This window comes from Carassius auratus, chromosome 18 (genome assembly GCF_003368295.1).
Source record: "Carassius auratus strain Wakin chromosome 18, ASM336829v1, whole genome shotgun sequence".
NCBI classification, from domain to species: domain Eukaryota; kingdom Metazoa; phylum Chordata; class Actinopteri; order Cypriniformes; family Cyprinidae; genus Carassius; species Carassius auratus.
The window spans coordinates 8,010,286-8,033,604 of record NC_039260.1 but is presented as its reverse complement, the minus strand read 5'-3'; the positions used below and the strand labels follow the sequence as shown (position 1 = coordinate 8,033,604).

Sequence of the window (23,319 nt, the reverse complement as noted above, 5' to 3'; positions counted from 1 at the left end):
AGGCCAGCAATGCTCTTTTAGAAAGTAAGAATCTAGTAGATGTCTAAAGGCCCATTTAAACTTCATGTAGACCAATTCTGATGCTTTCTGTGTTCAGAAACTAAGAGAAAAATGAGAAACCAGTTCCTAAACTTCTGAATGACATAAGAGATAGTTTTGTTAAATAGTTTTGACTGTGTGTAGCACCTACTGCTCTACACATCCTTCTGAAGGATCTAAAAAATTCGATGTATCCTTGATTATTTTAGACCAGTTTTAACATTTTTATTTTGGATTATGTTGTGACTTTTTATTAATCACTTTTACTAATCACTTTTATTAATCACAAAAAGGTTAAAAACATGTTTTGGTCCCATGCCGCCTTCAGTTTGATGCAGTAAACTACCATGTTGAATTGCACTATTTTCTGGTTCTGTCACAATGTAATGCAGACTTTGCAAATAGGCAGTTATTGATGAATGCAAGAGTTATTCTATATATTAGTGTAAATTACACCAGACAGTTAATTTCAGCTCTCTGCAAATCATGTAAATATAATGCTTATTTAGCAGCCTTAAAGGCATAATAGCAAAAATGAACAGCCCGTTTAATTCTAAGAGTCAGAGAGAATGGATTTTGTCCCAGTTTTGAGAAGTCAACTTTTTGTTGTTGTTTGTATTTGTTTATTGCACTTGTATTTAAAGCCATATCCATGATGTGTTGGCTAATATAATCGCTGTGTAATGGGTAGTTGCCTGGTTGGAAGTCGTAAACTTTGTCTTAGTGTTTCTGCAAAGAAACCTCACAGGCTTTGAGGTGTCTCTTATAATTGCATCTCTGGTTAGGATCCAAAGATTTTTCCACAGTAAGGGGTAAACCAGTGACGCCACTACGCAGCACTGAAGCCAGGCCAATGGAGAATCACACTTTCACCTTCCTTCCCCACAATCCCCATAATAACCTTCCCACGACAGCTACTCAGTCATGAAAAAACCATTACCCTAATTACTCCTCCTGCCACGCAGCAGAGCCGGAAATAGCGTGAGTGTGTTTTACCTGGCCGGTTAATTTCTTAGGGATCGTTTCGAAAACAGAGCAAGTTTTCATTGGGTTCCGGAGGAAGACACAACTGAGATTGGAATGTTTGACAATGCTGTGGATATTGATTATGTCAGATCTTGCTGCAGTCTGTCTTTCTCTTCCTTCTCTTGCAGATCTCTTCATCGGCCGGTGTTGGACCTGCAGGCTGCCAGCAGGAGGGGTGCAGGGAGGGGTGATAGATAAATAAATAACCCAATAAAGGATGCATTGAGAGGATGTGTGTGTAGCCAAGAGGGTGCCTGCTCAAACAGTCCCAAGTCTTGTAGAAGGTTGGCTGCACTGCAGAGCAGGGGGAAAAGCACAGAGGAGGGACCTTGAAGGATTTTAGGCTGCACTGCAGAACGATGCCACTGCAGTACAGCACTGACTCAGAGGCATGAGGTCCACCGGTGGACCCCCAGCCTCCTCGCACCAGGTGAGAACTTTATTCACAGCTGATTTCAGAGGCCTTCATGCCTTGGAAGAGAGGGAGCGAGAGACAAAAAGAAGGGGAGGGAAGTAGAAGAGGAGGAGGGTGCTGTATTTTTGGAAAAAGGGATCTCCTGAATTAAGTGTGGCTGGAATAAAGATGTAGTGTGAGCAGGAGGCTGAACAAGGACGGTGCTGTGCTCCACTGTGGTGGAGAGGAGTGGAGCAGACGCCTGGCAGACACACACTCACACACACACACACACACACACACACACCGGCTCAAGAGAGACTGAGAGAGAAAGAGAGAGCCCACCGTCACAGCTGTGGGGCTGGGAAGGTAAGAGACGTTAAATTCAAATTGAGTTCCATCTTGTGTCTGTATGCATTGTGGGAGTGGATGAAAAATGAAAGCATGCAGCTTGAGAGCTCTGTCATATGTTCATTGTGTGGTTGTATGTGTGTGAGATACTAAAATTGAGAGCGAGTCAAAACGTGGAGTTTTTGGTTGGGTGGGTAGGTGTGTTTTTGCACAAATAGGCTATTGTAAAGCTTGCGTTTGTATGAGGTACTAAAAAAAAAGCACTGCTGCACTAAATAACACTAAAATGGTTATGGTCATGGATCTCTTTTAGTGTTGAACTTGAGAGAATATGTGGGATTTTTAAGATCTTTTTATGTGTTTTTAGTGATTAGAATCTTAGTTTTAGTGGAATAAGGCCCTCTGTTTCTTGGCACTCATGTTAGTGCCCTGAGGCTGAGTAAATTAAGTGGGCAGCAGGACGGGGTAAAACAGGAAAGCTTCAGAATTTGTGTTTTAAGGCTTGTTGCCCGATTAAGGAAAATGACATCTGTTTAGCTTTCCATGCCATCATACAGTACATTGACAGCAAGAGGGTCTGGTTAAGAGTTTTGAAAAATGTTTGTACAGTTTGTCTGTGACCAGAATAATGAGCAAATATTTAAGATTCACCCCAGCATATAATTTAAAAAGTCTGATGTGTTAAATGATTAAAATGATTCTGCATATTAACCCAGCAACTTCACTATTGTTAAATCAGTTGAATGTAACACAATGTGAACATTAAATTATTAAAACATTAGAAATACATGAATTTGAATGGGTGTTTTGGAAGTTGGACGTGAGAGGCTCTATAGGTGCCCCCTAGTGTTTTATTTTATTGTTTTGTTTTCCCTATTATTTCTGTTTTTCTCTAAAGCTCTCATATTTAAATTATATCTTTATTAGGGTCAGTGACACAAAAGAAGAAATCATTTTAAAATCCTGTTAAAAAAAAATCTCAAATGTAATTTAGAATTTAGAAATGTATTTTTGTTTACATGGTTTCCTTTTCGTCACGTGACAAAACAACTTCCCTCATGCTGGTTATGCCACATTGACTTTGAATTGGCATATGAAAGTTTTTAAAATATCAATAACATTTAAAATAATATTTAATAAAATATTATGAAACATTCATTAACATTATTTTTTTATATATATAATTTATTTCCTAGTATCTCCTTAGAATCCAGTTACATTATCTGGACAATTTTTTAATTAAAAAAAATAATCCCAATTTAATTAATCAAAATTTAAGAACTGAAGCCATGTTTATCATAATGTATTCAAGAAATTTACATTGCTAAATGAATTATTTTTTTTTTATGTATTTTTGAATAACTTAATCGATCCAGGGCAAAATATCAAAAACATAACATCACCGACCCATTACCAATATAGCAAGCTAAGGCTTTTCATTGAATAGCCATGGCTCCATTAACATCATCACACATGACTATGGTGTGGAGAATGCTGTTTAAAAAGTATAAACATGTATTCTGTATCTGAGAGTCTTATTTGATCATTATTTCATTTGATCATTATAATTATAATGCCCAATAATTCATTGTATTGGCACATTCTCAATTTACCCAAACACATCATGCTCTCCCTTCCAGCCATTCATCTCACTTCCTCTCACCTGCTGCCCTCCCTCTTTGGTCCTGGTGATTCCAGCCCCCTTCATTCCTCTCCCACCTCCTCCCTTTGTCAGTGTCCTGTCCTGCATCCAAAGTCCTCATTCTATCTGGACCACACCTGAGAATACAGACTATCTCAGGGCAAGAGGCTTCGGCTGATCACCCCCATTCCATCCTGCAGTGCACCTGTGATTCATACAGCACTTCTGGATACGGTCTGCTTCTGTCAGGGATGAGAATACATGATTACCCATGATCATCCCCAGCATTACTCACAAGAGAAACAGACCTGAGAACAACATCCTGCAGCTTATGGAATTAAATAGATTTATTAAAGGCATAACTAAGGATCTGAGATAATTGAGCTCACATGGACTGATCTCCACCTGTGAATATTTCATCATGACAACAGTGAGTAACCATTGACCTCTGACCTCTTATTTGTCGAAAGTTAAAAGATTATTAATTTTAATTTGTTATATACTGGCATACATTGAGACATACAGGAGTTACGTAGAATGCAATGCAACAAATAAATGCATTTGCCACCAATCTAAGTTGTGCATCTTGAGTTGATCTAACAATCCTACCAAGTGATCAAAGGCTGTAGTTTGAACACCTTTCATCACACACATATGGTAGTGGGTTTGTTTCTAGCGTTTGGAGACTGAGTGATGGTTAGTGTCCTGTTTGACATGGGGCTCTTCTTCACACCCGTGAGCAAAACAAGCCTCCGGAGGAAGATTCCCTCTAATTAGGGTCAAACATACCACTCTGTGTCTGCCTGCTGTCTCTATCTGACCCTCAGGGTCTATACAGTTTGTCTTTGTTCACATCACAGGAAAATGTATAGGACAAGATGAGAAGGGGATAAATGCATTATAGCACAAAAGCAATATATATATATATATATTTTATTTTATTTTGCAGTTTAAATCCAATTTGCAAATGTGAAAGGATCAATTTTGCATTTCTTGGAGTTATGTGACATAAAACAGCTAAGTACTGGTCTGGCACAGCTGTCAATAACTGTGAGAACAGTCAAGAGACTGTGGAAGAAAAATCAACTACCACTTCAGTGGAAGTCAACGTTATTTCTGCCACTCTTCTCCATTGCGGTGGCTGTTATGATATAAAGGCACTGAGTGAAGCGGCTCTTTCTTTCAAGAAAGGGGGAGCAGGGGGCAAATGAATGAATGAAAGGGGGGATTGTTCCCTCATCTGGATGCCACTGATTACCTGCCAAATTGAGCCTAGCCTTTAATTAAAGTCATTAACCTGAGAGAATGAGAAAAAAAAGTGAGGGACAAAGAGAGAGAGAGTGACTGAGAGAGAGATTCACATGGAGTTTGTAGTATTCTAATATTGTCACGTCAGTTGTTGCCAAGTTTAAATACATTCAGATTTGTAATAATTCTGATAATTGGTGAATTTCACAGCCTGTCAAATAAATACATTTATTAATAAATAAATAGTTTATACAACATGGTAGTATTTGTACATTTTATTATTTAAAAAGTTTTTCCATATAATACTGTATGTAGTGATTAAAATATTATTATATAATAATTGGGAATTATAACATTGGAATTACAAACTCAAAAGCACATTAAATAAATGCATCCGATTAAGTATTAAAAACATGTATATGTACACATATATAAATTGTATTTTTGGTTACTCATGTGATCATGAGATTTACTCTAATTTGAAATAAAATTCTTATTACTGAACTACATTAGATCTCCCTTCTGTCTTTATCTAATAAGATATTTGTTACAGATATTTCGATTTGTGACATTCATATACATCACTATTCGTTTACAGAGAAATATCTGGTAGGGAGGGAGAAAAGAGGAAATGGTCAGGTAAGGAGAGAATAGATTGTTTCTCTCCCTCCCTACCCTTCATTATGTTCTCTCTTTTTCACTCTTTTCAGATGCCCTCTCGCTTTGGCACTGCGGTGCGGATCTTCATCACTACCCTATTCGCGGCAGTGGTGCTTTTTGCCATCCTACTGGCTTATGTGACAGGTTACCAGTTCATCCACACCGAGCAGCACCACCTGTCTTTTGGTTTGTACGGTGCCTTTCTTTCCCTCCACCTTCTCCTGCAGAGCCTCTTCGCCTACCTGGAGCACCGGCAAATGCGTGGCCCCTCCAGACCCCAGCACCTGCGGCGCACAGTGGCCCTCTGCATCGCAGCCTATCAGGAGGATCCGGACTACCTTCGCAAGTGTCTTCGAAGCATTCGCCGCATTTCTTTTCCCGGGCTTAAAGTAGTGCTGGTGGTGGATGGGAATCGGCGGGAGGATGGCTACATGATGGAAATTTTCCAGGAGGTGATGGGGGGAGTGGAGCTGACAGGCTGTGTGGTGTGGAAGGGGAATTACCATTGCGACGGGGATGGGGGAGGAGGAAAAGGCTTGTTGCATGCCGAGGAAACTGCACGGGTGGCCAGGGTGGTGCAAAGCTGCCGTTATTCCTGCATTATGCAAGAGTGGGGTGGCAAGAGAGAGGTCATGTATACAGCCTTTAAAGCACTGGGAGATACTGTGGATTACATACAGGTAGGTCTAGACGCCACTAAAAACTTAAAATTTAATAAGAATCCTGCCTGAAAAAATGTTCACACAATAATATGACAAAAATAATAGTAATTAAGAATTCAATTAAATTAATGCATTTAGCAGACGCTTTTATCCAAAGCGACTAACATTGCATTCAAGCTAACAATTTTCTCCTATCATCTAAAGAGCATCAATTTCAGACATGCTTACTTATTGCTCTCAGAAGGATGAATGACTTAGGGCCAGGTTTACAAATGCCAGCGCAAACCTTCTTTTGGCATTAAGATAGTACTGTCAAGAATTACTAAAGGTGCACAGTGAAGAATTAGCACTGAAAAGGCGTGGACAATTATTTTTGCACCTGACCTTATTGAATATGCATTTGTGGGAGTTTCCCTTTAATATACAAAATTTATTGGAGTATTAATGAATCATGCAACACGGTTTATTAATGTTTGCACTTATCAATTTACTGGTATTTTCGCCATTATTTACCTTATGAGTGTTGGCTATGCTTATTTGTGACTGCGTTAAGTTGTGCTGCGGATGGTATATTGTGTTGGTCGATATGCAATTGGATGTTGTGTCTGTTCTATAATTTGCGCATTGTCAGTAAATCACTCACAGAAATGTTAACACTCATTGGTGCTAATTTGCCCTTTTTAGTAAAACTGGACCCTAGACTTTTAAAACATTGGATTTTAATATTAGTAAGCCAACCATTTACTGTCACTCTTCAAGAGTCACCTCATAGTTTTGTCAGTGTCACTGTAATATGAATCCTTGCCGCACTGAGGTCAAAGATCAGTCGTCTTACCTTCACCTGTAGTCTTGAGCACACCTGTGCTGTCATCAGCCTTTCATTGTTTAACATATGACTTTCTTTAGAAACAAAGATGACCTTGAAACATCTGTGAGCCAATGTTTGTGGTGCCACTAGTTCCTTGCAACAGTGCTTGCATTGTTCAGACAATCATTGTCAACATCAGCCTTACAGTTGAAGTTGCTGAGAAGTTTTCTGAATCATTGTATATATCTCTTGGTTTTGTTTGCAGGTATGTGATTCAGACACTGTACTTGATCCAGCATGTACCATTGAGATGCTTAAGGTTCTAGAGGAAGATCCAGAAGTGGGTGGAGTCGGAGGAGATGTTCAGGTGAGAAGTTTGCCTATTTTAGTCATTTTTCAACAACAGAGAAGTTTTCCAGTAAGTTTCCTCTTTATTGAAAACCTACCGAGAGTTCCATCATCTCTTTCAGATTCTGAACAAGTATGACTCCTGGATCTCCTTCCTGAGCAGTGTCCGTTACTGGATGGCTTTCAACGTGGAGCGGGCCTGTCAGTCTTACTTTGGATGTGTGCAGTGCATCAGTGGACCTCTGGGAATGTACCGCAACTCTCTCCTCCAACAGTTCCTGGAGCCCTGGTACCACCAGACCTTCCTAGGAAGCAAGTGCAGCTTCGGAGATGATCGACACCTCACCAACCGCGTCCTCAGCTTCGGCTACAAAACCAAGTTCACGGCACGCTCACAATGCCAAACCGAGACCCCCACGCAATATCTGCGCTGGCTCAACCAGCAGACCCGCTGGAGCAAGTCTTACTTTCGAGAGTGGCTCTACAACGCCCTTTGGTTCCACAAGCACAGCCTCTGGATGACCTATGAATCTGTGGTCACCGGGTTCTTCCCCTTTTTTCTGGTGGCTACAGTCATCCACCTGTTCTACCGAGGCCGGTTGTGGAACATCTTACTCTTTTTGCTAACAGTCCAGCTGGTGGGCATGGTGAAAGCCACCTATGCCTGCTTCCTGCGGGGTAGGCTTGTCATGATCTTCATGTCACTGTATTCACTACTCTACATGTCAAGCCTGCTGCCTGCTAAGATCTTTGCCCTGTTCACTATTAACAAAGCAGGTTGGGGAACATCAGGCAGGAAAAAGATAGTGGTAAACCTTATTGGGGCTGTACCTGTGACCGTGTGGGCAGCCATACTGCTCGGTGGCATGGTTTACACCATTTACTGTGAGGTCCAAGAGCCCTTTAGTGAGAGAGAAAAGGCTCTTCTAATTGCAGGTACCATCCTCTATGCCTGTTACTGGCTCATACTCCTGGTGCTCTACCTGGCCATAGTGGCCAAGCGCTGTAACAAAAGAGAGGAACAGTATCATCTATCCTATGCCGAAGCCTAGCATGGTCTCTCCAAAAAGATCTCTACATGCGGTCAGGGCTCATTTGAAATGGCCCCATCCTTACCTGGTGCTGCAATCCTGATTATAATTATGGATCATGTGTAAGTCCAAGAATGTTGGTTGTTAGATGGTTATTTTTTTAGCTATGTTAGCTAAGTTGTTAGCTATGGCTGCTTGGGAAGTTTCAAACCGTGGGATTTTTATGAGAGCCATAATTTACATAAAATGAAATCAGGAATGGTGCTTCTCGTGATTATAAAGCACACAATAAGGGGGTGGCCAGCCAAGGTGGGAACAAAAAGTTGAGCCAAAGGTTAATGGTTTATTTTGGTGCTTGGACTTATTACTCTATAGAATGTGAATTGTCGAGGATAAAGAGGTGTGCGCCAAAACTTGAGGAAACCTACGTAAGATCGCCAAACCCAGTATTTTAATGTCCTTTATCTGACAATCCAGCATAATTCTGTATTTCATCACTGTGGTGCTGCTCATCATTTTATGGGGCAACATGACAGAACAGACAGTATTTACATGAGAATTTTATGTTTCTTCACAAAGATTAACTACAATGTACGTTTACAGTTCAAGAATATCAAGCACCATCCAGTTCCAGTAAAAAGAATAGTGTCAGGCAACCAAAGAGGATTTTCTAGAGCATCTAGAATGTTTTGTTCCAGCGTGTTTAGTTAAAAAAAAAAGAAGTTTATTTTTACCTATAAACAAACCTGGTAGAAGTATCAAAACTCTTTTTTTTTTATTATTTTCATTATAGGTGGTGAAACCAGACATAACTAACATGGACAGTTATACTTAATAAAAATTTAAGTTCTCGTCGAGAACTTCAAAGCATAAACAGTGTTACATTTACATGAAAAAGAATATCCAGTTTTACATTTTTTTATTTAGACTTTGAGTATCTAATAGTCATTTTCTATTGAGGTTTATAATTTAATAACATTCATTAATTCTGTATTACCCTAATTTTTAACACAAGAGGCATGTGGACTTGTCATGAAATTTACTTTTTTTCTCACCCCAAACTGATTATTGATAAAAAAGTGTGTTAGCTAATTCTGCATGTTACAGAATCTAACCAAGATTAAGCTGTTCAGATACTTAGCGAGGCAAATACAAAAAAAAGTGAACTGAAGTTACTTATTTATGGTATGCAAAGTTAGGTGGTTTTAAAGATTACTATATATGAATCAAAGGTGTACAGTGGGCTGTTTTCCCACCTTCAGCCCACCCATGCAACAATTAGTAGATTTACTTCAGTAACAGTTCGCCATGAATGCGAATACTAACTTTTTCTGCTCCCTTTCCCCCAAAACACACATTAAACTCTGGCAGAGATCTAAACACTGAGGCTAGTGTACATATGTGTGCACGTTTAGAGAAACTTTGAGTTTATGAAACACTTTTGATTGTGGATTACATGTGATAAGGTTGTCTTAACAGTGAACTGCTGTGGACTGCAGCGTCCTTTAAGGCTGCAAATATAAGATGATGACTCCGATGAAACAATGCAATTATGAAACCAGAGCTATATCAGGTTTACAATCAAACTTGGAATTGCATTGTTCAAATTTGGTGTTTTAAGCAATTGTAGACTGGGTGCCAATCTTTTAAGACAGATATGCTCCTCAGGAACAGAGTGTGGGGGCTTAAAAATTAGACATTGATAAATTGGGTTTAAGCAATATACAAGCAGTAGAAACAGAGCCACATTTACAATGGGGAAAAAAAGTTTTGCTCTGCTGTCTGCCAAACACAGCTGATTAATATCTAGATGATTCATTTTAATTTGTCAGTGAAAACTAGGTCACACATTCTTTCAAGTTTATTGTAAAGTAATATATATTTTTGTAATGTAAAAATTCAAAGATATTTTAAACATGCAAGAATCCTGACGCATTTTCCTAGGAAACTTTATTTGATGGAAAACATGTTAAGTTATTTTCATAAAACTGTACAGATTAGAGAATAAGAAATGATTCACAATCCATAATAGAAGTTGTTAAGTGTTTTTTAACCAAAATGCACAGTTGTTTTTCAGATTGCTACTGGCAGCTTAATTCTACTCACAAAATAAAACATTCAAGTGTTGCTAAAACGCCACTGTTTGGTCTGTCACAGCTAACCTGTATTTCCACGATGTACATTACCTAGAAATGGCCATCATGGTCTTTTTAATCTCACATGAACTTTACATATTATGTTTTATGTATTTATGTACATGCAAAAGAAGCTGGATTCTTTACATTTGGACATTTCCCATGTAATTATTTTTGCAAACACTTGTACCTGATGTTTTGATACAATAAACTTCCATTCAAATGTGAGCATTTTCTTATTTTCAAATTCACGTTAGGCCCATTACTTTGAATATTTATATTTGTTCAGTGTTATTGTCAATTACTCATTCCTGACAACAATGTACAAAGACACTAATCCACCATTCAAAATGACATTTATATTCACATATGGTTACAAATCTAGAATTCTGTGCCGATCAGTCCGCCTCTTATTATCTGAACATAAGTTATACCTTCTTTGGCACATTAGTGATGATGGGTTTGGGTCGGGTTTTAAAGATGAGCTTCTTTTTGATGAGGGCAGAAACAGTGTAAGATGTTGGTTTCTCTTGGTTGGTTTCCATCATTTCCTCTTCATCCCGAGGGAGTCCAGAGTGCTTCATCAGAACAGCAAAGGGCTTCTCCAGTTTGACCTGTTTGCCATAAAGGATGTGATGTCCGACTATTAACACCGGTACACCCTTGGAGAGGAGAGGACAAGTCAATATAAATATTAGTTTTTTCATTATATATGTTTCCATATTTAGTTACATATAGTAGTGTGTGATTAAAAAGTGCTTTTGAATTAAAAAATACAATTTCTTCTCTTTATTACCGACTTTATACTGAAGACAAACCTCTTTTGTATAATGCAGGTCTCCCATCAGATTTCCTGCAAGTCCAGTATTCTGTCTGGACATCATTTCTCCCTGCAGCTCCACCAGCAGCCATTCAGCTGGAGCTTCACCAGCTTTACTAAAAAACACACAGAAAACCATTTCCAACAAGCACTTTAAGACCATGACCTGTAAAGTGTAGCTTAGGTCTTCGCACCGACCTCGAAATGACTATTTGAACCATTCTTTTATCGGTTTCCTCTGTGTCTGGATTCACAAATCACAATATTCTTCCTGCTCTGTAGACCTTCTCGTCTGAAACGTTGTCGATGATAAACAAGTCAGATATTACCTTCACTCCACAACTGTCTACATGAATGCACGGAAATATACTACATTCGTAATTACACTCACTTATCAGATCCGTTGTTGTGCATGATATTCTGCTGACCGACACACAAGTTTCCCGCCAGTGCGAGTTACACTTCAAAATAAAAGTCCCGCTTTTGTGTGAATCACTAGAGGGCAATAGAGGCTCGTCTGAAAATATCGTGGAGCCAGTGAAAGCTTGACCTTTTTTCAGTTGTAGTTATTCTAAATCTTTGGTTTTCAAATTTCGTTAATTGTTTCTGACAAAATATTTCAAATAAATGATAATAGTCTTGCTTATTAATTTTGATACCATTGTTTATTAGAGATTGGAGACTGACAGTACAATTAAGGTCCTTAATCTGTCCAGAAAATATAACATGCATATTAGATGTGTTTTACATTAATTTAAAGATTTTTTTTTTATGAAGAATAATACCTGAAGTAAAGCTGAGATGACATTTTTGTTTGATAAAAAGATAATACACAATTGTTATATGAATCATTTTTGTTGTAAGAGGTCGATTATGTATGTTTTATAACGGTTTCTCCTTAAAAATCCAATAAAAAAAATCTGACTCTCAGGAAAACAAAAAAAGAAAGGAAGATTTAAAAAAAATAACTCAATGATACTCAAGAAAACCGTGCCGAGAAAAAGAAGACAAAAATCAATTTATATTTCCAGGTTATATAAAACTTAAAAATACATAAAGACTAGATTGCTTTTTCATTCATGAGTGTTACTGTTTCTGATTTCACTCAACAACGTCACGAAGTTGGAAAACAATTTAGTTTTTAAGTAAATTAACAGTTAAATATATAAATCTAATATTACTAAAGTACATTCTATGGTAAATTTATAAAATTAAATATTATTAGCCCCAAAACAAAAATAAATAAATGTAAACAAATGTAAAGCAGTTTCAGGGCAATCACTGAAAACTTCTAATGATGATGATGATGGTTATGATGATTATTATTTTTCAACTTATTAAGCGTTATGAAATATGCGTGTGCGCATGCGCGCCGTTGGCCATGCGGAAAATGACCCGTCAGTGTTGTTGTGGGTTGCTGACAGGCACGTGACGAGCACACAGTTTAGCAGTCGACATGGCGGCCACAACTCCTCCCAAGGTACAGAGCATGCAGTTTTATAAGTCAATACACGGTCAAAACGACAAATAGCTCATTTTGCCGGTGTTTTTGGGTGGGTTGTGGCGTTTATATTCTGTTTGACTAGCTTTTTGAGCTGTCGGTGCTGGGAAATAGATTATGACTGGTCTGATAAACTGCTGTGTTTAGCAACAGTTAGCCTGGCTGCTAACATCCAAACACACTGACATACATCTGATAAAACTGTGAAAAACACGGACGCTAGATTCAGCGTTTACGCTGCCAGTTACGCCACGACTGCAATAGTAATGGTGTTTGGACCGTGAAAAAAAAAAATCACAGTTGTGTCTATGCTTAACTCGTGTTGAGTCATGAGCTGCCTGACAGGTTAATGGAGATCATAATCTAACGTTAGATCGTAAACATGTTTTGAGTTAGATGACCGATAGTTTTTTTACTGATGCTGGTGAATTCAGTCCATAAGGAAAAACTAGATTTCAATATTTCCAGTTCTCTAAAGGAGCTATTTCTTGGCACTACAGAACCCCATTTTCATGTTCTTTTTGTGTGTCGTTTTCTCATATCTGTTATTTATGCATGAGCAAGTAGCCGACCTGTACCACCAAAATGTTTTGATGTTGAGTGACTTCCCAAATACAGTTATCAAATACTATGCTGATATAAAATGAATATCATAAAATGAAACCATGTGCAAGTTATTGCAAGGATGTGTTTTCTAGGGTTTCTTTTTAGTTTTGCAGTGATCAGTTTCAGGTTTTTAATTTGAAAGGGAGCTTTCAAGAACATTCTGTTTGTGTGAGTATGACAGACGTTTTCAATTCCTCAAGTTCAAGCCTCAGGCTGCAGACTAACTTGGCTTTTAAAGCACAGGGTGTGGAGTACCATAACAGAATCCTGAAATGTTTTTAGTGACCTGTTTAAAGAGAATAATATCTCTGGTCACTGTGTAATGTTCTGTTAACATACTGTTTTTCTTTGTTTTGCAGGTGGTGTTTGAACACGAGGGAGTCTTCATTCACTCATCTCCAAATGATTCTGAGGATCAGGATTTAATATCGGGATTCCTCAGGATTGTTGATAAGGTATGGGTTTTGTCAGATGCTTTATTTATTGGTAGTAAAACTATTTTGATTTAACTTTTTTTTTTTTTAAGTGTATTGTTTTAGGAATTGTTTTAGAATTATAATGATTTACCTTAACTGGGTCATTGTGACATACATAAGATGTTAAACCAAATTCTTTCTGTCTTTTTTTTTCGTGGAAACTAAAAATATTTTTTTTCAAGATTCTTTGTTGAACAGAAAGTTCAAAAGAACAACATTTGTAGTTTACCCAAAATCATAATTTACTCCATTTACTCCAAACATATGCGTTTCTATTCCTTTAAGATATAAATCTGTTGTAACATTTTAAATGTCTTTACTATCACTTCTGATCAATTTAATGCTTCCTTCCTGAAAAAAAATATTAATTACAACATTTTAGTTTTTTTTTTAACTTTTAAATGGTTACTTTATCCATATATCAGTTTCTCCCAATATCTTTTTTTCTTCTTTAAATCTAGGATGGTGAAACCCTTGTGGAATATAAACTACTGGAGGATGCAGATCCTTCAAACATACTGTGTGCCTGCAAGGTTTGTTAGTTCATTCATAAATTATGCATTTCCTGATTCATCTGTGAGAGTTTGCATATTGATGTTGACTGTGATTTCAAATCACTTCTGCAGTTCATCTTTTCTCTTTACTGGTATTTTATGATTCTGCATAGTTCTGGGTAAGGAGGACAACCTGATTTTTGTTTGTTTGATTGTGTGAAGGACTCCAGCTCAGTGGTGGAGTGGACTCAGAGTTCAGAAGACAACCCTCACCGTCCTGTTGACCATCAGCTGAGCTATGAAACAGAGTGGGACATGATCAATGCTGTCTCATTCCGGAGAAAAATCCACGCACATGGAGATGGTAAACAGTTGCACTTCTACTAGTCAAATGTGGTTGAAATACTTAAAAAATCGAAATTGCTGTCACCAGGGCTGGACTGGGACAAAAAACCAGCTCGGGGGACGAATTTAAACTTTATTAAAAAAGTGTTTAATATATTCTACATTCATGGCGCGTTAGATGCCTGCCGCCGCTGCGAGTCCCATCAAGCACTTTATCTACTCTCTCATTCTCTTCCTGCCTGGCTCTTTTGCTCACATCACTCAACGCTGGGCAAGCCTCTTCTTGATAAAGCTGCTGTGAAAACGTGGGAAAAGCCAATGAGGAAGAAGTTGGGGTGAAGCGATCTTTACATAGGCGGAGCAAAATACTTAATCGGTCTGTCTAGCCCATTGCGATTGGATGTTTACACTGTCAATATAGGAAACAAACCAACGGGTCATTGGCTGCTCGCTGTCCCTGAGTGAATGTCTTCGGCAAAAAAAACAAAAAAAACATTCTGTCGGCCCACTGGGAAAATGCGCGGTATGCCCGATTACCAATCCAGCTCTGGCTGTAACCATGCACTTTACCCACTATCTAACAGAAAACGGCAGCATGTTATCTCGTGTATCAGTCAGTGATTTATGTGCCTGGTCTTTTTTTATTTTTTTTGTACAAAAGCAGGAGGAGGAAATATGTAACAGTAACCAAGCTTATTATTTGTTGTCATATTTTCATAGGTGGATCAAACCACACTAATGACCGGAACAAGTGGGCCTTCTCTTTTAATGTGTGTGACCTCAGGTCTATCACAGTCAAATGTGAGGGCTGGTCATACATCACTTTCCGCTTGAAGGATGGCACAGTGCTGCCAGCTATTCATTTCCACCAGGGAGGGAGCACAGCATTCCTGGATAGCCTGAGGAAATCAGTTCAGATCAACGAGTAAGTGAAGTGTCGGGTTGATTTAGTCTAAATAGGTCAGGCATAATCTGTGGTTTAGCTGTAGGCAAAAATTACACAATATCTATTTCAATATCACTCTATTTATGAATTCAGTGCTGTTTTTATTGCAGCATTAGCCCAGTAGAGTATATCCATGAGTTACAGACATTTTATAAATTATTTTGAATACATTATAAAAAGCAATGCTGCACGGTACCTTGTTTAATGTTTTTCATGTTTTTCATGGTATACAATATTAACTTATTAAGTGTAAATTGTAATTTTAATTCAAATTATTAAATGAATTCAACCTTATTGGGACAATAAAGCCCTCCCTACACCTACCCTAACCCTACCCGATATTTATTTTCAACTTTTTGATTATATTTTTAATTTTCATTGAATAAATGCTTCTCTGATGTGATTTGAAATTTGAAAAAGGAGACAAAAGTCCACCAAAAGGCAGATTGGAACCCAGGTAGATCAAGTCAAAATGAATTTGTTGCACGTTTTACCATCTGCGCCAGTGGAGCTGATGCTTGTTGGTTGTCTTTTGCATTGTTGACTAGCCGGATCACATGTTGGTGGGCGGAGTTAATGTAAATAGCTTCAGCCAACAATACGGGCTATTTGCACTTCGTTTTATTAATGGGAGGAGGATATTTAAATTAGTCATACAAGGTGATTTACTAAGGTTTGCAGTAGTCAGTTTACTACAGTTTGTGCTCATTAACACCCAAAAATGTCATGTCATTTTTGCACTTTTTCTTTTTTGGTGTTTTCAGTGTGAACTCATTATTCACACTGAATACTAAAAAAGGCATAGAAAAGTGTGCTATTTGAAATGCACCTTATGTCTTTTTGTTTCTGAAAGCATTAATAAGCATATGAGCATTTACAAATTCTTGTGTGGACTGTCAGACATATTCCTCTGAATGAATATAGCTTAGGTTTTTCATTCCTCCAGTTTTTATCTTAAGAGTGACCCCTGACCTTTTAATTCACTAAACACCACAGGCACTAATATTACTCTCTGTGACTCACAGAATTCTTTATCCAAAGATTCCGTCCTTTAAAGCAGAACACATCAAACTGTAACCCAATCTGAATGCAAACGAGTGTCTCGGCACCTTTGAGGAAGTCTAGCATGTGTTCTGTGGCGAGAGGCCGCGAGCGTGATTCATGTAAGGTCGAACAGCAGCTGTTCGTTTAGAGTTAAGGCTTTATGAAAGGGACAGGAAGACACTCCTCTCCCCTGCGTTAAATATCACACCAGATTAAATCCACCAGTAAGCATGCTGAATTCAGTTCTGCCGAGGAAAAGATAGCTGTTATTAAAGTTCTTATCTGAGTCTCCATAATGAAACACAGGCTTGGCTTGGTTTGCACGGCTTCTCCCGTCATTCAAACCACAGAGCGATATGACCAGTGATGTCATATGTTTACTGTTCCAATACTTATTTGTACTCTTGAAATTATTGATGGTATTACTTTATTACTTTAAAGGAGTCCCGATGACGAAAGTGTCTTGATTGTCAGCACCTACAGCAAAGCCTTCTCACAGTCCTTTGAGAATCTTCTGGATGATGCAAACTATGGCTTTGTACAGGTTTGTGATTGACACCGAATCGTAAGAAAAACCATGTAAAACATCCATTTATTTGATTAAAAAGTAGTCTTCACAGTATTATCTGATTTTTCAACCAGAAATTCAAGAAAGATCCTTATACAACAACGCTGGGTGGCTTCTCTAAAGTCACAAACTACCTCTTTGACGCATTTCGGGCGCCTGAATTAGAGTGTCACCAGCGGCCTGCTGAGGAGGTGGCAGATTTGTTGGGAGAACTCATTCCTGGACTAGAGATTAACCAGCAGGAAGAGCCTGGATTTGAAGTCATCACCAGAGTGAGTACAGATCTAATGGCAGCCCCAATGTTGACTTAGTTAAATCCAGACACAGACAGCCTATAGGAGCAATCCTGTAAATACTGATATGGTAAATTGATTTGAGGTGTTTGTGTTCAAGCTTGATCTGGGACCGAGGCCAGAGGTGCAAAGAAGGGGGCCAGTAACAGTGGAAGAATGGGCAAAGTACCAGGACTCAGAAGGAAGAATAACCAACGTACCTCACTTAAAGGATTTGATATTAAAAGGGGTAAGAAGTTACAGTGTATATCTTCCTGTAGCTCATTATTCTGTCTAATGTTTGACCCACAGGATATCCTTTTTCTGTTGCCTATGCAGACCGGTCTTCTAACCGGTCTGCAGCTTTGCTTTGCTTGTGGTTCTGTCACCTCTCCTTTGCCCTTGTTGCTCCTCTTGTTAACCTTTGTGGTAGATTACAAATTAATGTTTAGGTTATGAGTTCGCTTTTTTACGTTTTACCCATTTATCTTTGTTTTGCATCATAAAGGAAATCATATACCCTACCTACCGTTTATTTGATTAGGAAAAACGTTTTAACTTTGTAACATATTTGTAATTTATTATTGTGATGACAGCTGAATTTTTAGGAGCCATTACTCTGGTCATCAGTCTCAAATTCTTAAGAAATCATTCAGATATGCTGATTTGGTGCTCATGGAACATTTTTTACTTCAAGTTAATACAGTTGTATCAAGGATTTTCAAAAATATAAAACAGCAAATGTTTATAGATTCTTTGATGAACAGAAAGTTCAAAAGGACAGCATTTATTTTACATTGGTATTTTTTTGTAATAATGTAATGTCTACTGAAACTATTTATCAATTTAATGCATCTTTAATGAAAAAAAAATCTTACTGACCTTGCAGTGACTTTTGAATGGTACATTGTTTCACTCATTCTCATTCTCAAACCCGTAAGACCTCCATTCATCTTTGGAACACGGTTTAAGATATTTTAGATTTAGTCCGAGAGCTTTCTGTCCCTCCATTGTAAACCTATGTAGGGTATACTGTCCATGTCCAGAAAGGTATTAAAAACATCATCAAAGTAGTCCATGTGACATCAGAGGGTCAGTTAGAATTTGTTGAAGCATCAAAAATACATTTTGGTCCAAAAATAACAAAAATTACGACTTTATTTAGCATTGTCTTCTCTTCTGGGTCTGTTGTGAGCGTGTTCACAACACTGAAGTGTAGTGATGTCTGGTTTGCGAACAAATCATTTCGATTTAACCGGTTCTTCTTGAACTAGTTCTCCAAATCGTTCTCAATCATTTGAAACGGTTTGTGTCTCCAATAAGCATTAATCCACAAATGACTTAAGCTGTTAACTTTTTTAATGTGGCTGACACTCCCTCTGAGTTAAAATAAACCAATATCCTGGAGTAATTCATGTACTCAAACAGTACACTGACTGAACTGCTGTGAAGAGAGAACTGAAGATTAACATCTAGCCGAGCCAGATAATGAACGAAAGATTGACTCGTTCTTGAGTCATGAACCGGTTGCATTGGTTTTCGGATCACCAGTAGTGATGGGAAGATCAGTTCTTTTCCGCGAACCGGTTGTTTCGGACAGTTCGATTCAATAAACCGGTTGAAAAAAACGGTTCACCGGTTCTTTTGCGCTCAACGTAATGCCGTCATTGGCGATGATTGCCCTTGATTCAAGCCTTCGGTTTACCCGCGCTCATAACATTAGCACAGAATCAGTTCAGAATCAATCACCAAAAGAACCAGTTCGGTTCAGATACGCTGCTAGTCAGTCTGCTTCACGCTGAATCACACATGCACAGTATCATCAGCTCCTCGGTTCTCGAATCGGACGCGTCTGACAGAAACGGTCCTTGGTTTAGTGTACTGGTGATCTAAAAACAGATGCAACCGGTTCTTGACTCGAGAACGAGTCAGTCTTTTGTTTGGTATTTGGCTCGGCTTATTGTTCACCTTCAGTTCTCTCTTCACAGCAGTTCAGTCAGTGTACTGTTTGAGTACATGAATTACTCCGGGATATTGGTTGATTTTAACTCCGAGTGTCGGCCACGTTAAAAAAGTTAACAGCTTAAGTAATTTGTGGATTAATGCTTACTGGAGACACGAACCGTTTCAAACGATTCAGTTCGATTTGGTGAACTTGTTCAAGAAGAACCGGTTACATCGAGTGATTCGTTCGCGAACTGGATATCACTACACTGCAGTGAATGCACTCACAACAGACCCGGAAGAGAAGACAATGCTAAATAAAGTCTTAGTTTTAGTTATTTGTGGACCAAAATTTATTTTTGATGCTTCAACAAATTCTAACTGACCCTCTGATGTCACATGGACTACTTTGATGATGTTTTTAATACCTTTCTGGACATGGACAGTATACCGTACATAGGTTTTCATTGGAGGGACAGAAAGCTCTCGGACTAAATCTAAAATATCTAAAATGTTGCCTGGTCTGATGAGTCTCAATTTCTGTTGAGACATTCAGATGGTAGAATCAGAATTTGGCGTAAACAGAATGAGAACATGGATCCATCATGCCTTGTTACCACTGAGCAGGCTGGTGGTGGTGGTGTAATGGTGTGGGGGATGTTTTCTTGGTACACTTTAGGCCCCTTAGTGCCAATTGGGCATCGTTTAAATGCCACGGCCTACCTGAGCATCGTTTCTGACCATGTCAATCCCTTTATGACCACCATGTATGTACCCATCCTCTGATGGCTACTTCCAGCAGGATAATGCACCATGTCACAGAGCTCGAATCATTTAAAATTGGTTTCTTGAACATGACAATGAGTTCACTGTACTAAAATGGCCCCCACAGTCACCAGATCTCAACCCAATAAAGCATCTTTGGGATGTGGTGGAACGGGAGCTTCATTCCCTGGATGTGCATCCCACAAATCTCCATCAACTGCAAGATGCTATCCTATCAATATGGGCCAACATTTCTAAAGAATGCTTTCAGCACCTTGGTGAATCAATGCCATGTAGAATTAAGGCAGGGGGTCAAACACAGTATTAGTATGGTATTCCTAATAATCCTTTAGGTGAGTGTATGTTCAAACTCAGCAGTTTGGTCAGCAAGTCTGAGACAAGCTGTCGCGGCATCCCATTTTTCCGATGACTTCTTGTCCACCTCCTTTCACTTAGACCAGACCTGTTTAGACATGTTTAGTAGACCTGCTTTGAAATGTTTCAGAGTATGTAGCTTATCAAGGCTGCTGATTTGTTCTCAATAGGGTCTTTGCCACGCGGTGAGGAGAGAGGCCTGGAAATTTTTGCTCAGCTATTTTCCTTGGAACAGCACTCATGAAGAAAGGAAGCTCCTTCAAAAGAGAAAAACGTATGTTTGTTTCAATCAGCGTTTGATTTGAAGCTCTCTTCTCATCAGATTAGGCAATAGGCATACATATGATCACGTGTTCATCTATCAACAGTGATGAATACTTCAGAATGAAGCTCCAGTGGAAGTCAGTAAGCGAGGAGCAGGAGAGGAGAAACTCAAGGTTACGAGATTATAGGAGCCTTATTGGTATGCATTTAATTGCATCACAAGTTTTATATTTCAGTTGCTTCAAAAATATTTTCAAGATATATTTCCATGCACTGTTTCATTACCTGAATGAAGCTCAATTTGTGGTTGTTGAATCTCTTTAGAAAAAGATGTGAACCGAACTGACAGAAATAACAAGTTTTATGAAGGCTTGGACAACCCTGGCTTGATATTACTACATGACATCCTGATGACGTACTGCATGTATGACTTTGATTTAGGCAAGTGACTACACGTTTGAATCATCGTTCAGTGCAGCTTCTCTTATTAAAAATATCATCTACTGTTACATATAATCCCACAATGATACTTTATTACCAATCATCCAAAATACTTTGGTTTATGTCAATGTGATTTTAATTGCACATTAAATAATTTAGGTTATTGTAAGTGTTTTTCAGTGTAGCGTTGCTTTTATTTACCCAGTTTCCTGTTCCGCAGGGTATGTTCAGGGGATGAGTGATCTGCTCTCTCCCATTCTCTTTGTGATGGAGAATGAAGTGGATGCCTTCTGGTGCTTTGTTTCCTTTATGGATGAAATGGTAATGCAGTGTGTTTGTTACAGCACATCTCTCTTTAGCACTCTTGGGTCTGCTGTGTATGAGAAGATTTGAATAAAGCATGTTTCTGTCCTCACGCTATTGCTGTTGTGTGCAATCACATTAAATGGATCTAGTCAACCTACAAATGTTTTACTTGTAGTTGTCTAAGAGATTTCTATTTTATTTAAATCACTCATGTTTGTTACAGCATGAAAACTTTGAAGAGCAGATGCAGGGGATGAAGACCCAACTAATCCAACTCAGCACTTTGCTTCGCTTGCTAGACCTGGCCTTCTGGAACTACCTAGGTAAGATAAAGACTTGTTAGAAATAGACTTTTCTATTAATGTTAATTTCAAAGGATTCTGTGACCATAAGTAGCTATTGTGTTTATGTGGTTTTACAGAGGCGCAGGATTCTGGGTACTTATATTTCTGTTTTCGCTGGTTATTGATCCGATTTAAGAGAGAGCTACATTTTCAGGATGTCCTTCGCCTTTGGGAGGTGTGTAATAAGTATCTGTTGTTGTTTTTCTTTTGGATATTGGCCATCGGAGCCTTCTCTCTGTTTCTAAGTACAATGTAGACATTGTCTGTGATCATTTTAATAATACCTGATTAAGTGGTATATTGGCATTTGATGTAATGTTTTATTCAATTGATATTTTCTCCTTTAGGTCATGTGGACCAGACTGCCTTGTCAAAACTTTCACCTTCTGGTGTGCTGTGCCATTTTAGACTCAGAGAAACAAAAAATTATGGACAGAAAATATGGATTCAATGAAATCCTGAAGGTTAGCATTATCTTACACACTACCATTCAATTGTTTTTAATTAACATTTTCAAATTTAGAATTAATTCTTCAATTTAGCAAGGATGCATTGACATTTAAGAACTTTTATAATGTTAAAAATATTTCTAAATCAAACATTTCTAATTCAAACTCTACATTTTATAATATACATAAATTAGCATGTAGTGAAATTGTTCATCTATTATGTTTTCTTATCAGCATATAAATGAACTCTCCATGAAACTGGACATTGAAGAAATCCTTAGCAAATCTGAAGCTATCTGCATGCAGATAAAGAATTGTAAGGTATGTCCAATGCATGATTGCAAATAGTGGGGTTTGTGATCTATTAACTCATTTTTCTCACCAATATGTGTTTTTCTTATCCCTTTTATACAAGTTTTGTTTTCTCTTCTGATTCTTTCTAAGGACTTGCCCCATTCAGTGAGTGAGATTCTGGGTCTCAACACAGTCACTGAACCCTCAGCAGCTTTAGAAACCAGTGAATATGGAATTCTTGAGTCACCTCAGACCTCCCCAAGATCCACACACAGACAAGATCACGTCGTCTCAAATGGCCACAGCCACTTAAAAGAAACAACACACAACGGCTGCGAAGTAGCTTTCATTTCCTAGTGTACTGCACTACAAGATGTATAGTGCAGATTTTATAGCCCCTGTGTTGCGATGAACAGTATGGGGTGTCATGTAGATATTTGCTACCAAATGCCACATTGTAAAATATCCCAGAGAAAATATATGAATGTAAAACTAGGATCCAAAAGGATTCCTAAAGCATTATTTTTGTAATATCTTGTACCATATTGTCTTTCATTGAAATATTCATTCCTTCTCACTGTATGAGAGAGTTTTCATGTTTCAGAGGTCGGGTATCCATTGTTGAATATTACATATATATATTTTCTTTTCAATTTGCCCTTTTCCTAAATAATTCAGATTCAAATTAAAATCTGTCTTCCTTCCATTCGATTGTGAGTTA

General features: G+C 38.2%; 3 protein-coding genes across 6 annotated transcripts; 2 read left to right on the top strand and 1 right to left on the bottom strand.

Annotated features, from left to right (window-relative positions):
* The first annotated feature begins 1,657 nt into the window (after nt 1-1,657).
* Nucleotides 1,658-8,379, top strand: has3 (hyaluronan synthase 3). Of its 3 annotated transcripts, XM_026287383.1 has the most exons (5): nt 1,745-1,828; nt 3,451-3,882; nt 5,411-6,040; nt 7,096-7,197; nt 7,301-8,379. In XM_026287383.1, exons 2-5 carry the CDS (start codon nt 3,874-3,876, stop codon nt 8,228-8,230), a joined length of 1,671 nt encoding a protein of 556 aa, XP_026143168.1. In that variant the 5' UTR covers nt 1,745-1,828; nt 3,451-3,873; the 3' UTR covers nt 8,231-8,379. The 3 variants fall into 3 exon arrangements, with proteins under 3 accessions (XP_026143169.1, XP_026143168.1, XP_026143167.1); XM_026287384.1 differs by lacking the exon at nt 3,451-3,882 and having other exon boundaries at nt 1,658-1,828; XM_026287382.1 differs by lacking the exons at nt 1,745-1,828; nt 3,451-3,882 and having other exon boundaries at nt 4,888-6,040.
* A 1,763-nt stretch (nt 8,380-10,142) lies between these two features.
* On the bottom strand, nt 10,143-11,653 carry chtf8 (CTF8, chromosome transmission fidelity factor 8 homolog (S. cerevisiae)). 2 transcript variants are annotated; one of them, XM_026287380.1, is made up of 4 exons: nt 11,556-11,653; nt 11,363-11,456; nt 11,163-11,280; nt 10,143-11,006 (listed from the first exon to the last, which is right to left on the bottom strand). In XM_026287380.1, the coding sequence occupies exons 2-4, from the start codon at nt 11,383-11,385 to the stop codon at nt 10,773-10,775; spliced, it is 375 nt and encodes a 124-aa protein (XP_026143165.1). In that variant the 5' UTR covers nt 11,386-11,456; nt 11,556-11,653; the 3' UTR covers nt 10,143-10,772. The 2 variants fall into 2 exon arrangements, with proteins under 2 accessions (XP_026143165.1, XP_026143166.1); XM_026287381.1 differs by lacking the exon at nt 11,363-11,456 and having other exon boundaries at nt 11,556-11,618.
* Nucleotides 11,654-12,560: 907 nt separating this feature from the next.
* tbc1d15 (TBC1 domain family, member 15) lies at nt 12,561-23,304 on the top strand. The gene is made up of 17 exons (XM_026287377.1): nt 12,561-12,644; nt 13,631-13,726; nt 14,209-14,280; nt 14,464-14,605; nt 15,307-15,511; nt 17,018-17,120; nt 17,219-17,416; nt 17,538-17,666; nt 20,671-20,774; nt 20,869-20,963; nt 21,089-21,205; nt 21,426-21,526; nt 21,735-21,834; nt 21,933-22,030; nt 22,203-22,319; nt 22,539-22,625; nt 22,749-23,304. The coding sequence occupies exons 1-17, from the start codon at nt 12,621-12,623 to the stop codon at nt 22,953-22,955; spliced, it is 1,995 nt and encodes a 664-aa protein (XP_026143162.1). The 5' UTR covers nt 12,561-12,620; the 3' UTR covers nt 22,956-23,304.
* Nucleotides 23,305-23,319: the final 15 nt, after the last annotated feature.